Source organism: Poecilia mexicana, unplaced genomic scaffold (genome assembly GCF_051168715.1).
Source record: "Poecilia mexicana isolate PSO_F unplaced genomic scaffold, ASM5116871v1 scaffold_18, whole genome shotgun sequence".
NCBI classification, from domain to species: domain Eukaryota; kingdom Metazoa; phylum Chordata; class Actinopteri; order Cyprinodontiformes; family Poeciliidae; genus Poecilia; species Poecilia mexicana.
The window spans coordinates 964,809-981,724 of record NW_028263387.1 but is presented as its reverse complement, the minus strand read 5'-3'; the positions used below and the strand labels follow the sequence as shown (position 1 = coordinate 981,724).

The 16,916-nt window shown below is 38.3% G+C and overlaps 1 protein-coding gene across 5 annotated transcripts in view; it reads right to left on the bottom strand.

Moving 5' to 3' along the window:
* ablim2 (actin binding LIM protein family, member 2) overlaps positions 1–16,916 on the bottom strand; it is a 264,772-nt gene that overhangs the window by 51,984 nt on the left and 195,872 nt on the right. For all 5 annotated transcript variants that reach the window (XM_088015821.1, XM_088015825.1, XM_088015822.1 and 2 more), the window contains exons 3-6: positions 16,401–16,584; positions 6,558–6,670; positions 6,280–6,406; positions 5,206–5,299 (exon numbers count right to left, since the gene is read on the bottom strand). In XM_088015821.1, coding sequence (XP_087871947.1) covers positions 5,206–5,299; positions 6,280–6,406; positions 6,558–6,670; positions 16,401–16,584 — 518 coding nt within the window. The remainder of the gene's footprint in view (positions 1–5,205; positions 5,300–6,279; positions 6,407–6,557; positions 6,671–16,400; positions 16,585–16,916) is intronic.

The following is a 16,916-nucleotide window of genomic DNA, read 5'->3' as shown; positions in this document are numbered from 1 at the left end:
GGAACTGGGTCAAAAGGAGACAGGTCTGGCACTTGAAAATCCTCAGAAGGTACAGGAGGCCATGCGAAGAGTTCATATTTGAACTAGATTAAGTCTGAATGATGGATAGGGCATAAGAAGAGAGGATGTTGACTTTGGAACACGGAGATACCAAATGGATGGAAAAGGATTGAATTTTAAACATGGAACGTATGAGTGGACAGGAAAGTAGATACTACCATTATCAAATCCTGTCTTTGTTGAAAGCCAAGCCTGCACGAAGGAGAAATTATTTCCTTCAAAGTCCTGCAGGGCTGATCTTTCAAGTAAAAGTAGAAATGTGAAACTTAAAGCAAATGTGGCATGATGTTTGGCATAAGAGGCAGGCCTATAAAGACCCAATGAGTCCATCTCTTTCCCATCACTACTTCCTAGCACAGTGCTCACTACACCTCTATGTATCTGCAGAGGGAAGAGACTATTTAGGTGAGGGAACAGACTCACTTTAATAAAACAGAGTGGAGCTACAGAGTGGGACATCCTCTCCAACATTCAATCCACATGAACAAAACATGTTCATGTAAAGTGAGGTGTATCCAAGGGTGTAACTTTGTGTTGCAAATTGGTGGGGACGCATTGTGAGGAAGAATGGGTGGGGGTGGGGCAGTTAAGAATAAGGCCAAAACTTAAATGTGAGTACAGCCTTATTCAATAACTCAGGATTTACATCCTGATGAAGCTTATAAGATAAATAATGCGTTTTGAAAATAGAAACATTTTAGCAGGCATAAAGCATACTAAGAAATGTAAAGATGTTCAAACATAAGTCATCCAATTAATCTATATAACATCTGTCACTTAGTGATAGAATTACTAAAAAATTAACTTATCAGTCATACTCTGATTTATGAAATTAGTGTGTGTATTTGCTCAATGCTTGCCTACATTTGAAAACAGTTGCAAAATTCAGCTCATGTCATCCCCCCAACACGGTGCTGCCTTGGACAATTGTCCATATCAGAAAACGCCACTGCAAGTCACATCCGTGTCTCAGCTCGTCAAGATTTTCTGTGGGACTTTGTTTGGAGCTAGATGGGGCAGTTGAGATGTAGAGTGACCATCAATATGCACTGGACATCGCCTATTAGCCGCCATGGCTAATGACATGCACCTGAGGACAGTGGATGCCATTATATGTAGTCATGTCCACAAAAGCATATACAGTTCTAATGTAGGATGAGCAGTAATCTGTCACAAACAATAGTCATAGACCCCATATGGACGATCTAATTTCTTTAATGTGTGGTTTAAGTTAAATATGTGAAAAGTGCCGATGTTTGGATATGTATTCTCTCTGGATATAGATATAAACAACTTTGTTTCTGTCAGTTCTGTCAAGATGCAGTAGAGGATTAAGTAAATTTCTCTTTTAAAGCCAATAATTTAATTTTACCTAATTGCTGCTGTAGGAGAAAGAGTTAACAAACGTTGACTCCTATGGTTCATATAATATTTCATCCTATTTTATGATTGCTGTGAATATGGCCACATTCTACAAACAAATGATTCAATTAGTCCAGGGACATAGAAACCCAGGAGAACAATTTGAAACTAATTCTCTTTTTCATTAATCATAGGGGTTTACACGACAACGATCCAATAAAAACGGAAGTTTTGTTCCGTTTTTGTTGGATCGTTTACACGAAAACGTTCTAATTACGATCTGTGTTTACACAGTAACGGCATACATCGAAAACGTGTAATGCTCTCGCTGCGCCTAGTTGGTGCTAGGTTCTTTGAAACTGAGTGCGCATGTGTTTAAAAAAAAGTTCTACTTGAAGGCATGTGGATTCATGTTTCCCTATAGATTGGGAGAAAACACGCATTGTGTGCGTCTGATTAGGGCGCATGCAGTTGGAAAAAGTGGGATAACTTTGCTGCAACACTTTGTTTGAGCTTTCACGGTGTCCGTAGCGGGCCCCGGACTGGAAGCTGTTTATTGTTTTTACCTTGGAATGGCCAACAGTCTGTTATTCCTATATATGTAACGGGTATTAGATATACAGATGAAATTCCTGCTAAAATATGTTCACAGTTATCCTGTAATTGGTGGTTTTTGGCGCCCCCTACTGGTTACCTATAAATTGGATGAGAAACCAAAAATTCCACACAGTTGGTTCAGCGCTCTGTTGTGGTAAGTCAACAAATCCGGTTCTCTTCCAAATGGTGTTGGAGGTTTGTTTGGGAGGGTGACTGGAATCTTTGTTGCATTGCACAGAGCCATAGGTTGACCAGTAGAGAGGCTCACTGCGCCATATGTGTTTTGTCAACCACTGATTGCAGGTAATTATGTTATATTGAATGTCAGTAATTTATTTTGTCAGATATGTGTATCAGTTTGTCAGTTGGTTTGTTATATTTATCAGTTTGTCAGTTGTGGTTGCCATTCTGTTTGTTTGTTGGGTTCTATGGCAACATGACATGTTCTTTTCCACTAATCCCCAGAGAGCTTTTAATGACTGTTGTTGTATTTATTATTCATATTTTTATTTATATTCTAAAACTATACGATCAAATGGCCTAGAAAATATTCACTATAATTATTTGTAAATTACACAGTTGGTTCAGCGCTCTGTTGTGAGCCATAGGTTGACCAGTAGAGAGGCTCACTGCGCCATATGTGTTTTGTCAACCACTGATTGCAGATTGTAATAAATCAACTAAAAACCAACCAACCGGTCTCCGAGTGTGCATAACAGGACGGAGGGGTAAAGACAGAGCTGTTACATATAAATTTGATAAAATAGGAGCTCCCGCCCTTCCCATATCCGTGTCCTCTGTCACCTTTTCCAGCAGTTAAAACAGTTTAATCCGTTGCTAACAAGTCGTAACCTGTTTTTCCGAGCCGCCTTCAAACGCAACATTAACGCTGAGACGCTCGCGCAGGGTTTACACCTGTGAGGCAGCAAAGGAGACCTGCTGCTGCTGCGCAGGTGTGTTAGAATCATGGCAGCAAACCAGCAAAACGTAAATAACTTTGCACAGTTTTTTCCCCCAAACTAACCGACTGAGTTGAGTAAAGCTGTTGGATGCAGGTAAAGTTAGCTAAAAGATGACTAGCTAATATCAATACAGCACGTTAAGCTTGTTAACAAGTAGCCTGTATGCTATTGATGTTGTTGTCTATGTTCAGCTACGTAGACTCATTTTGCCCCCACAAAATAAGTCGATGCCCCCCCTGTTAAACTCGTCAGGAGCCGGGGCTGGTCCGTAGTTCTCTAGATAAGAGGCTGAACAAGCAGCTGTGTATTTTGCCACCTGGGCGGTGGAGCGGTGAAGAGATGCTGAGGGAACCGTATCTGATGGGGAAACAGTAACACCAGTATTGTGAGTAGTTTCTTCTTCTTCTGTGGATTGTAGGAAGCAGCTATGTTTTGCGTCATACTATGCATGAGCTGGGGATTCTCTGGAAGAAAAGATCCGTTTTCTCGGTTTACACGACAACGGAAAACGGTACGTTTCAGAAACATCGCACTCTGGAACCCGTTTTCAATCTGTGCCGTTGTCAGAGAAAACATTCGGTGGTTTCGTGTAAATGCGCACTACAAACGCAACAAAACTCTTCCGTTTTCCCCCGAAATCGTTGTCGTGTAAACGGGGCCTATATCAGCTTAATATGACACGCAGAACCGTTGCCATGGCAACAAACATACAACAGCTCCAGGTGTAGAAAGGGCAAAGATTACATTAAAAAAACACAAACACTTCCCACACGGAAAGTATGTAAACACACCAAAACAGAACATTCAATCCACTATAGATTTCTGTTTTTTGAATTTTCAGTCTTGATGTTTATTTTGCGACCATTAAAAAGTAATTGCCTAAACACTTGTGGTGGTTGATTAGCTAATTTAACCCTTCTAGGCGGGATGTGTCGGCGGCGACACATCCAAATTTGCAGTACCGTAATTCCGCCACACGTAGCGCTATCTGAAAAATTCCAACGGTTTCTGAAAGGGGAGGCGTTGCCCTTTCCAGCAAGTATCGGGTTAATACGGCAACTTCACAGCTTCAGCTGCAGAGAGGTAATTAATCCGGGGGGCACTCGTTTTATAGACGGCATATTGCGAAAATAACTTGCTGGATATTGAAAGTTCCAGTTGTTATCGATACATGGGTAAGTATATCATCTCACAGGACATTTAAAGAACTACTTACAATTAAAATAAGGAAGGTTTATTTAGGCAGACGCTTGAAACTCCGGCGTAAAACACCTGCTCTACTGATAATCTGTCATACAGTAGATGTGTGGGTTGCCTTATTTTTGTGCTAACTGAACTGAAAGACACTGAACTATGCAGCTTGGGTATGCTAAGTTTGTCAAAGTCAAGCTACAGCAACTAACCTACTCCCCATATTTTATGTATATATTTTTTAATTAAAACTTTTCACTGACATGCAAAATGTGATTTCCTTGGATGTTATCTTGCTGTTATAATGTTGACAATTAATAGCAAAACATTGCATTCCTTTTTCAGATTCTTTGTTAATTTCCTGACCACCGATATTCCTGACTCAATGCAAAGCAGTAGCCCATGTGTCGCACTGTTGGTGGGGACATGTCCACACCAATCTTTGGTATACCAATCTCCAGATAGAAAATATAGATATTATTTAATTTTTGATGTATCCAAAGCAAGGTATGGAACTATAGCAAAAATAGGTAAATGGCAAAAATAATAATTTTACATATAGTAAATGTTGTTTTTTAATAATAATAGATTTATAAATCCAACCATTTATGTACTCATCACTAATTTGACTTATTTTATGATCCATTTAATGACTTATTTATTTGTGTCAGTCTGGCCGTTCATAGAACTAATTAAACAAATAAATTCTATATTATGAATACTGAAATATTGATACATGCCTTTAAGAGATTTAATGAATTCAATTGCAATTAATGAATGTTTTAAAAATAAAGATATTTATATTATAAGTTTCTTCTGAACATTTTCTTTCTTGTGTATAGATACCGTTATTTGTTTATCCACTATAATATATTTCTTTATGTACTTGTTTATTCACATTATATATTTATGATATGTATGCATAAATATATAACAAGTCACTCATTTTTTGAATCATAAAACTTTGACACTCCATAAAAAGGAGTGGGACACATGAGGCAAAGAATTTTCCCCATATAAAAAAACAGTATACCTCCAGAACCTTCCCAGTGATGTACTTCTTACAGCTCTCACACTGGATGCCAAACATAGCATGGTAATCCATCTCACAGTAGGGGATCCCATCTCTGTTTGGGCAACACATGAGAAATTATCTAGAGACAGCACACAGCAACAGACATGCTTAATACCACACAGATAATCTAGTGTCTAACATATCCAATCAAGACACTTTGTCTTGACACTTTGCCAAGACAAAGTGTCCTATCTTGGCATTTCAGGTATACTACATACAGAAATAGTTGCCTACATGTAACAAGGCAGCATTTCAAAAAAGATGAAGATGGATGGAGATTACTCGATTGAATCAAGACTGGATCTGGCATCAAAGTAAACAGGTCGGATTCATGAAATAACCTGTACATGTACAAGCTTTAAGCATTTGGATTATTGGATTTGTGTGAGAGTGTGTTTGTGTGTGTGGCCTTGTACTTGATACATTGTAAGGACCATTTTCCTAACATGCAATATGTTGTGGAGACATACTGATCCATGTGAAGATCAAGGCCTGGTCCACAGGAGAAGTGTTGTTTATGGGTTAGGGTCATGGTTAGGCTGTAGTGGTGAACGGAAGTCAAAGCAAAATCCAGGTAAAGATGAAGGAAAATAATATGTGTTTGTGTGGTTCCATGGCCAATACAAAACTCCTTTGTGTTTTTCATGAACACAAAGGAGCTGTTTGTCACCGGAGGTCTGTGTGAACCTTTCTTGAAGACATTTTGTCAATCTGGTGAAGGAGCTAATTCATTCCTAGTCAAGCCCAGCAAACAGCAGTTAGAAGGAACACATTACAGCAAATATGACATATTGCATTGTATTTAGTTTACAGTCGGACTGTCATGGGATATGTTTGATTTGGAGATGCCAGAAACCTTCTGGAAATCTTCCAGTTGAGCAGTGGTTCCCAAACCTTTCCAGCTTCTTCTGACACACAAAATAAAGTGCAAGAGAGTCTTGACACCAACTCTTGGTTGAGCACACAAACATTTTTACAGAGTCAATTAAAAAGAGGATAGCTGGACCTCTGTTAATAGCTAGAGTAACTTACTTGCTTATGTACTCAGCATTGAGCACCTTGTTACACACTTTACACTTGAAGCAGCCCAGGTGCCAGTGCTTGTCCAGAGCAACAAGAGACTGTTCATTCTTGAACTCCCTCCCACAACCACAACAGTCTGCACAGAGCACATGTAGATGAAGATAGAATAAGTTAGCTTCAGTTTCATCATGGAGTAAAAGTGACATCAGATATTATGGGAAAATTCAAGTTCATGGGGATGGAACACAGAGTTCAGGTTTGGGACAGGAACTAGAATCAGTACTAACTGTGGACAGCCTGAATGGGTGCTGGGCTGTTGGCAGGCAGAGGTTGGGTACACTTCTGGCAGATACACTCTTTTCCATTAAATGTCACCCGATCACCAGCTGGGAATGGCTGCCTGAAAACAAACATGTAAAATCAGATGAAAGATTTCACTGGGGCTGCGCCATGTGACAAGAGTTAGGTTTAAAGTTAGGAGAACAAACCCTGAGCCAACACTGACACCTATCAGCTGTTAATGAGAGGTCTTCATGGGAATATGATGACACATTGAATAGAAGTGTTCATAAAAAGGTCCAACTGTCATCAACCATACAAAAAGATTTGGTTATCTTCTCTAAACTCTTCTCATATTGTTTCGTTGTGGTTCTGAAAAGAAAATAGACATTTTTCATATTTTTTATAGTATATTTCAATCTATTCACACATCCCCCAGAATGTACCAGAATGTTCATGAGCATCATGGGCAGGGGCGCGGCATAGGGGGGAAAAGTGATGACAATTCTAGGGCCCTGACTAACAGGGGGCCCTCCACAATTTATTTATGTATTTTTTGTTCATAGAAATAAAATTAAAAAAAATCGGGGCCGTGTCAGTTACAAAATTAATTATATTGTATTTTCAAAGATTGTTTTTAGCAGTAAAAATTTAATGTTCCGACTCCCAGATCAAAAAACACACATCCATATTTGCCCTGACCCCCCTATCTGCGTTAAATGGTTCGTTCCTGCTTGGAGCGCTTCAGAGTGATGCTGTTAGCAGCAATCAGTAGGAAACAAGAACAACTGTGGCAGTTACTATGCTGCTAAGAGAAGTTATAAAATCAGGTTTTCAAAAAAAAGAGAGAGGGAGAGAGAGAATAAGGCAAGAGTGTTAATTTATAACCCAAATTTTCTCCAAAAGGTGGGTAGACTGTGTGAGATTATCAACCATTTAGCATAATTAGCTTAGCTACAGACTACTGATTACATCCATTCCACTAGCATTGAATGAATTAAGGAAAAAACTACCAATATATTCATATTCATATATTTAACTTGTTCCCTGTGCCTTTTACGACTTAACAGATGAGTCAGTCAGCAGCAGCTCTAACCCACATCCCTCCTGACCTATAATCTCCTAAGTGAAATTAAAGCTGCAGTATGTAACAAAAAATGTTTTTTTTTTCACATATTTTTAAAAATTGTCATTATGTTGTGACAGTATGGTATGAGAGGTAGTCTGTGAAAAATCTATTTCCTCTGCCTTCTCCCAGTGCTAGAAACAACCAGTCAGTGGCAGGAGAGTTTTAGTGCTGTCAATCACAATCTCATGTGGTGCTGCTCATCCTTCCTCCTAGATTTGTATCGCGCTGCAGCTAGCATAGTACAGAGCTCTGCAGATTCAAACTGTGAATGCTCAGTTTAGTTAGCATAGCTACCAATGACAGCAGATAAACGGTTTCTTGAAATGATAAGTTGTTTCTCCACTATTAGCACATTTAGCAGTGAGTGAATGAAGTTGATTGACAGCGCTTAAGAGCGTCCTGCTAGTTCTGATTGGTCATTTTGGTCAGAACGGTGCATTACTTTAACCAGTAATAGTAATTCAGGGAGGAGATGGAGGAGATTTATTGTTTTCACAGATTATCTGTCTCATAACAAACTGCTACAACATGATGACAGCTTTAACAAATGTGGAGAAAACATTTTTTTTTTTTATTAAAGTTATGTACTGCAGCTTGAATAAAATGCAGCTACGTAGCATTTTTGAGAAGTCTGGATTGCTTTATGTGTAGTTGCACGTTGCTTTTGACTGTTGCTCATGGAGAGACATTTCAGTATCTAAAACTAATAGAAAAAATTTAAGCAACCTACTTGCATACTGTATGTGGACTGTTGGATGTTAAATTCATGAGCAGTAAATATTGTGCTAATTATCAGTATTGAACCAAAGAAAGCAAGGCAGTTGCAAGCCTTTAAAATTGTGACGCTTTTAATGGGTCAAATAGACTCAAAAAATTGTAACAGCAGCTATGCAGGGGGGCCCAAACAAATTTTTCGTCAGGGGCCCAAGATTCCTGGCAGCGCCCCTTATCATGGGATTGGTATTTTTGTTGGAAGATAGGTGGACGACTCTCTGTCTCCTTCAGTGTCAGTGAATGGGAAGATGTGAAAGATACTGATTCATAATTTGAGAGTAGATGCTCCTTCCCAAACCTGTAAGGATTAAACAGCTATAATCAGGGCCGTGCAGAGACCACTAAAGGGGCAGGTGCTCAAAAAAATAAGGGCACATCTAACCGCATTCTAGGACAGAATATTAAAGCCACACAGCTTTCAGAGTTTAATAAACAATGATAAATTACAAAATTGTGACATATACAATCAAAGCTAAGGAACATCTCTATATAGAGCATATAACTATGCATATGTAAGATATTTTATTAGTAATTTCTTTCTTCAGGTCTATTTTGTTATAGGAAAGTATTGCAATATTCAAACCCGCAATTTAGCAAGATATGTAAATCAGAGCTGGACCACCAGACATATTTTGTCTTTACAGAATTACACTATTAAAAATATAAACAAGGGCACAATGCAACCTTTTAGTGGACTGTAATCTATATAAAAAAAGAGCTGCCTGTTTGCTACACTTGCAGTGGAGATGAAGATGGTTCATTCAGGAAAGCAGAGCTGCATCAACGTGGAACTGCAGAAAAACGATGAAAAAAAACAAAAGCAAAAATTGAATTGTTAATGCATGTCACCATGAGAAAAACCTACTGAGTTTTGCTTAAAAAAAAAAAACTTTTTAAAAAATTAAAATCACACAGTTTTGTCTCATGAAGTGATTTATTTTTTATTTTTTTCAAAACAAACTTATTTGTACTTGTCATAAATCTTTTCTTGCTATTCTAAGTTTTTGTTTGTGACTCAAAGTTTTGCTTGTGATTCTCACATGACATCGGGGCAGGGCCTAAAATCGCAACAAAAGATTTCTGATGTGTGCAAATACAAGTTTGTTTGGCAAATAACTTTTTAAGTTCACGAGACAAAAATGAGTTATTTAATTTAAAAAAAGTTTTTTAAACAAAACTTTTTGTTAAAAAAAGAAATCATTACAATTCCAAAAGTTTTGATTTCAATTTTATTTTACTTAACTGAGGTTAGTTTTTTTTTTTCATTGAATAATTGGGGAAAAAAATTAACTGCATACTCTGCGAACCAGACCCTAAAGTCTGGAATGAGTTTTTTCCCCTTCATTAATGACACACTTTTATTACATACATTATATCTATCATGGTAGTTCAGGGTGAGTTATTTTTAATTCTAAATGAATATCCTTGTTGGACTTTTATTTAAGTGCTATTCTCCTTCAAGATACATTTACCTAACGCCAGAATAAATGCAATGTACATTATGCAGCAAAGGAAATCAGAAGACATACATCTATTATGGAGATGATCGGTTTTGGATGGGCGATTTGCCCCTATTGCATAAGCGATACTGAAGAATGACTATTATCATTAAAGATACAGGGAAGAAGCTTCTTATTTATCTTGCTTTGATAGCAAAGTCGTTAGCTAGTAGCTAGCTAATAGCACAACAACAACAGCCTGTCAGTATGATAAAAATACTGAATCGATAGATAAGAACAGTTTTTCCTCACCTGGCTGTCTCCTCCCGCTCAGTAGTTCTTCAGAGAAAAGCAGACGCAGAGGCCTGTCAGTGTCTGTTGTATTTCATTACCTCTCTGCTTAAACCGCTGAAGCAGAAACGAGACTTCAGTGTTTTCCGTCATCTGACAAGTAGCAAGTCTACTCTACTTTATTCACCAAAAACGTTTTGCAATCTGGAATGTTCGCTATGTTGAGATCCGCAGTTAGCCGCTTTATCTCACTGCGCGAGAGTCAATTGCGTCGTGCGTCACGGGCTAAAGGTCAAAGGTAACAAGGTGACCAGAGGGCTTATTATGTTGTACAAAAAAACCCCAACAAAAAACAAATAATTTTAGTACATGTTATTATGTGTCAGAAGAGGGCTTAGGAAATAATAACCCCTAACCCCCTCCCTCTGCACGTGCCTGGCTATAATAGCTGAAAGGTGAAAGGCATGTCTGAAGGAGGAGTCGCCTAGGTTTGAACTACTTAGTGGAGCCACAATCAGATTTGAGGTGGTAACTTTTATTCAACTCTTTGCTTAGTCTGGGAAGGTTATGATTTTATCAGCATCTAAAGTGGAACAGCTAACACTGTACTCTTATCAAGCGAGGAGAAGCAGCATTCAGTTTCCATGCACCACAAATTTGTAACAAACTTCCAGAAAACTGTAAAACAGCTGAAACACTGGGTGCCTTTAAATCTCAACTTAAAACCCACCTGTTTAGAGTTGCTTATGGCTAAATTAGGATTAGAGTGTGGGTTTTGATGTCTTCGATGTTTTTAATGTTTTTATCTATACTTTTTATCTTTCTTTTTATAATGTTTTTATCTTTACTTTTTGTATAGTTTTTAACTTCTTTTTATTTCTCTTTCACACTGTCTATGTAAAGCCCCCCCTTAAAACGTCCCAGTTCAACGAATCTATATCTAGGGGTGTGAGAATCCTTGTTAAATGACGTTTAACTAAAGTCCTACGGGGTTTAGAGTCCCAGTTGACGGCATTTCAACTAAAAACCTAGAGGTTGGAGTCCTTGTCAAACGGTGTTTTTGACTAAAGTCCCAGAGGGTTAGAGCCCCAGGTAAACGACATTTAACTGAAGTCCTAAAAGGGGTTTTAATGTTTTTATCTTTTTTTAAAATCTTTTTCAAAATGTCTTTCTCACTGTTTTTTCAATGTCACATGCTGCTTTTATTTTAATTATGTGAAGCACTTTGAAATGCCTTGCTGCTGAAATGTGCTATACAAATAAAATTTGATTGATTGATTGATTGATTGATCATCATTCACCAAAAAAAAGGATTTCTCTTCAGAGACAAAATGCAAAATGCAGCTGCAGACACATTCCAAGTTCAATGAAAATAATTTAATGTTACTGATAGTGGCTGGTTATGAATTTTCTTTCCACAAAGTTACTACCACCGAACACAGATAGGATGATGATCATTTGGTAAAGCAAGGCTCCGACTGGCTGCCATGTGCTGCTTTTCTGAGCTCAGAAATGTGACACTAGTGCTGCAGTCACGCCGTCAGGTGATGAGAAATAACTGCAGGTGGGTTGAGGGAGACTGATTATGAGTTAGTCCTTTAGAAGTAGAAGAGAGGTTTTATTGAGGTTTTGGGATGGATTAACTTTCTTACATAAAGAGTCCAATCAATATTGTTCATACATTGTTGAATGCATGAACATTCAATATTGTTCCTTATTGAATTTTCAAGGACTTTTCAAGGGATTTTGTGCAAAATACAAATACAAAGTCAAAAACAATCTGAAAAACTTGGTGTCCTGTGGGGAGTAAACACTTGTATTAAGCCTCCTTCACCCAGATAGCCCCAGCAAAGAGACCCATAGTCCCTTTGGAGGAGTTGCAGAGGTCCACCCTTCTGGTGAAAGAATCTGTCCATGGGTCATTGTGTCTGTCTCCATCTTCGACGTGATTATATATCATCACTGTCAAATAAGCTAGAAGGAAGGATTGGCTGCTTCTTTAACAACAGAATATGATTTGGGATTAAAATCTCATTGGATAATCTAAAGCAGTAAAAGACGATCATTTATGATTGCTTCCACTTCACATAATAGTGTGTGAAGACCATCTTCATCTAATGTTTGTTGCTTCAAAAATAGAGTTCGACACCTTCCTGAAAGTACAAATCTATCTTTCCCATATTCCACCTTGATGGGAGGCAGTTGGAGTGTTAAAGGTCGCCTTGCTGCTGCAAGGTCCAAAAGGTCCAAAAAAGTTCACTCTCACATGTGTGAACTTAGGCTTGTCTGGGAGTACACACTGCTCCAATAAGTCTGCCATTTTTTGAACTGCAGGCCTCACATGTAATTTCCTGAATTTGATGCATTTTGATATTATTGTGCGGACTGCTCTGTTCAGTCCTGGTATCCAGTACTGCTGTGTGACCTTTGCACAGTGACCATTCAGTTGATGAAGCTGTTACTTCTGGATGAGAGTGGTAAATTTTGTACCACGTGAAGCCATATCTGCTGGATTAAGTGAACTAGTCATGTATCTCCATTGAGATGGTGAAGTAGCTTACCTAATGAATGCAACCCATAAATCATCTGGCTTCATAAATATCTTTATTTGGAACTTGGTAGCTCCTTGGGTTCTGAAACCCATTGCATTCATCTTTGCAAATCTCCTTCTCCAACATCCTCGTCCCAGCTCAATTTTCTTTGACAGAGTTCTCTCAAAATCAGCTTGACAGGAAGAATACATGGGGAAATTAAGCCCAGAGAATCATAAACTGAGTTAACAACTTAGAGAATTCCTCTCCACATGGCAGGTTTTCTTGGTACGTTCACCTTAAACGTGAAAGTGTCCAACTCCGTACACCAGTGTATTCCTAGAGCTCTTTCGGTAGGCAGAGTGTCCTTGTTCAAGTCTAAATCCTTTATCTCTGCAGCTCTTTCATTTTCAGGAATGCATGATAGAACCTTTCTACTGTTACTGACCCAGTTTGTCAGGTTGAATCCACCATGCAAGCATAGAGTTTTTAAAGATTGTGAAAGTGCTGTTGCTTGGTCCTCTGTAGTCACACCTGCCAAACAGTCATCCATGTAAAACTTTCTCTTGGTTGTTTTAGCTGATTCAGCTGTTGTCTCATCTTCTTTGTCCTCTGCTGTCTTTCTTAAGGCAAAACAAGCACAACTTGGAGATGACGTGGCTCCAAAAATATGTACAGTCATTCTGAATTCCTCCAGTTTTCTGTTCAAATTTCCATTGGGCCACCATAGAAAACACAGGAAATTGGAGTCCTTTGAGGGTACCCTGACTTGGTAAAACTTTGCCATCAATGCAACTTTCTCCTCTCTAAACCTTGTCAACACTCCAACCAAAGTATTCGTCAGTTCTGGGCCTTGGAGTAACTGGTTGCTCAGTGAAACTCCTTGATATGTCGCAGTACAGTCAAAAACAACTCTGATTTTCTTATTTTTTTAGATGATACATCCCCTTTGCTATGATGTCATACATGAAGGCTTTATAGTCAGCATGAAACTCAGGGTTCTTTATGAATCTCTTTTTGAGATTGATGGCTCTCTGCTCAGTTAGACTGCGTCTTGTTCTTAAGTGGGAGACTTATACAATAATGTCTGTCGATGAGCTGATAAGACTGTTCCACATCTTTCATGAACTGCAGATCTTCTTGTGACATCTTGTGACAGGAATTTCATGTTGTGTGAACACTGAAGGTAGGTCAATTTATCTTTCCTCTTCAAATCCACTGACTTCCAGTTCTGACAGGATGTGACTATGGACAAGCTTCTCCTGTCCCATAGCTCGGAGTAAAATGTCCGTCTTTCTGCCTCTTAAGTTCAGTGCTCCCATGGTCTTCTCTGTGCAAAATGTCGCTGAACTGCCAGGATCTATAAAGGTGTATTTCTCAACTATTGTGTGCTTTTCTTGGACTTGAGCTTTACCGGAACAATGGCCAAAACTCCTTCTTTGCTTCCGGTCCCAGTGTATCCACACATCTCCTGGCCTACAGCACTAGTGGCCTGAGTTTCAGATGTGCTGTTTCGTTCATTTTTGGGTGATGTCTTTTCTTCTCTTTTTATGTGTAGGATGCTTGGATGTTTCCACAAATAACTGACATGTCAATCTTCTTGAACAATCTTTACTCAATGGATTTCAAATATTCAATATTTTCCTTGTGTGCTAGCTTCTGGAACATTTCACAGTTGTCAAGTGTGTGATTCTTGTCAGATTACAAACAGTTATTCTGAGATACTTTGCCATTGTCAGTCTTTGTGATTTGGTTTGACTGTGACAATTTATGTTTTTCTGTGTCAACACTTGTAGCAAAACTGCTACTTCTTGGAGAACTTTCCTTTGATTTCCTCACAAAACAGCTTTTTTTTCTCTTTGTTTTGTAGATAGACTGACTTCCTGGAGATCACCAAACAATGGATCTAAAATGATCTTTGTTTGTCTGTCAATGTAATCTACCAGATCTGCGCACCTTGCTCTTCTTCCTTTGGTCTCCTGCATTTCAAATGCCACATTACGCCATCGCTCCCTCATCTTATATGGCAATTTGGACAGAATGACTCTCACATTTGCTGGATTATCCATTTCTTCCATATAGTCAACATCTTGCATCGTGTTTTGGCAACCAATCAGGAAGAGAGAATAAGCGTTTAAGCCCTTAACATCATCTGTCTTTATCTGTGGCCATTTTAAAGCCTTTTCGATGCAAGCCATGGCTATTTTTAAATTATCACAATATTGCTTTTGAAGCAGTTGTCTGGCTTCTCTGTAGCCTATCTCTGGGATCATGTGTTCAAAGCTTCTCTCCAGATCTTGTGGCTCTCCACATGTCTAATATATTGTAAAGCCCAACAGGAAGCAAGCTTTTCAAAATAAAACTAAGCTTCACAATAAAATTGGTCTGAACAAATATTAACCTTCTTTACTAAATCTGACAAAATTAAAAAAAATCAAAGCATTGTACAAATAATTTAAATATTTCTTATGTATAGCTCTAACAAATACTTTTGAGGACCGTTGATCAGATGCAATGAGGAATTACTTACATTTGTACAATTATTCAATGAATAACTATATTCATTGACAAATTGACACAGACTGTCAAATGGCTCGAATATCTCAGATGGAAATTACATTGTTGTCAACAGAGGAGGCTGTTTCAAGAAAGAGGTGGCGCTCTCTCCATGACTGTTTCGTTAAGGCAAAATAGAGGATGAAGGGACAGAGGTGTGTACCCCAGGTGGTCTGCACTGTGTGTGTATGAACAAGAAAGCCCCTCAACAACATGACTACAAATTGACTGTTTGGTTTAGAATGGCCTAGCTAAAGTGCAGACAAAGGCAAGACTTGAAAACTGATTTCAGAGACACTCCATCAAATTTGACTCAGCTTGAATTATAGTGTAGAGAAGAATGTGCAACATTTTAGGCTATTTATGTTCAAAGAAAACAGCTGTATTTGTAGCAACAGGTGGCTATGCAAGGCTTCAAGTCAGCGGAGCTATATAAATGCACACCAGACAATTCTAAATAATTTCTTTGTCAAAAAATATGAAAGCCATGTTGCCTCCTTCTACATTAGAAATATGTGCCACTTTGTGCTGGTCTGTCACATAAATTTACAACAAAATACAGGGAAGTTGACAAAAAGTACTGGAACATGACAAAATGTGAGAAGATAAAGGCATAGGAATATTTTTGTAAGTCACTTCTTGTTGAAATTTTTTTTTGAAATGGAATTTGTGAAAAAATAATAAGATTGCCTCAAAACTGTGAATTATGAAACCAAGGAAACTCAACAATGAGACTAAACAACTGAATTATTGATGATCAGTAGAGTCTTCCCATCAGCGCAGACATAAAGTTAAGCCTATCGCCTTCCCACAAGCAGTGCTTCCTTTCTAACTCTGACTTCTATTCATGTTCCTAACAATAAGCACAAGTGTTTTCCCTCCACAAAAGGGATACTTGTTTAAAAATAAATGCACTGAGGTTATATGATCACATTACAAACCTTGAATGCCACATTGAAACATTCATGTCAGGTTCAGCAGAGGGTAAGTACAGCATGAGGAACCTGGAAAATATGTCCTGAATGGTTCAGGAAGCTATAGGCTTGAGATTAGAAGTATGGTCTTGCTCCAAATTTTTTTCACTTTAGAATTTCTTTAATTGAAATTCTACTTCCCAACCTTTGCTCTTACTTGCATGAGGCGCAGACAAAGCAACGGGGATGATAGGTCTTCCCCAGAGCTGACACCACCTCCCCCTCAATGAAGTCTTGGCAGCTGAAGCAGCGAGTCCCGTACAGCCTCTGGTAGTCCAGAGTACAGATGTATTCACCTTGGCGCACAAAGAAGCCTCCTTGGGCAAGTTCACAATTACATACTAGGGGGGAAAAAAGCACAGGAGAAAGAGAAAAATGTAAGGAGGAAGAGTTACGTATATTTGAAACTAATAACACCCAAATTGGAATAATTTATCTTTGTTGTGTTTTTATCTTCCATACTTTATTAGAAGAGAAATGGCTTTAGTTTCTTTGTTCTAAGTTTACTAATTAGATGACTTCTGAACACACAGCCAAATTTTAACTGTATATATACTTCTCCTTCAACTCAGCAGTGTAGAACTACTTTGTGTTAGTCATATAAAACCCAAATCAAATACAATGAAGTTTGCAGTTTGCAAAAAGAACTATATATATATATATATATATATAT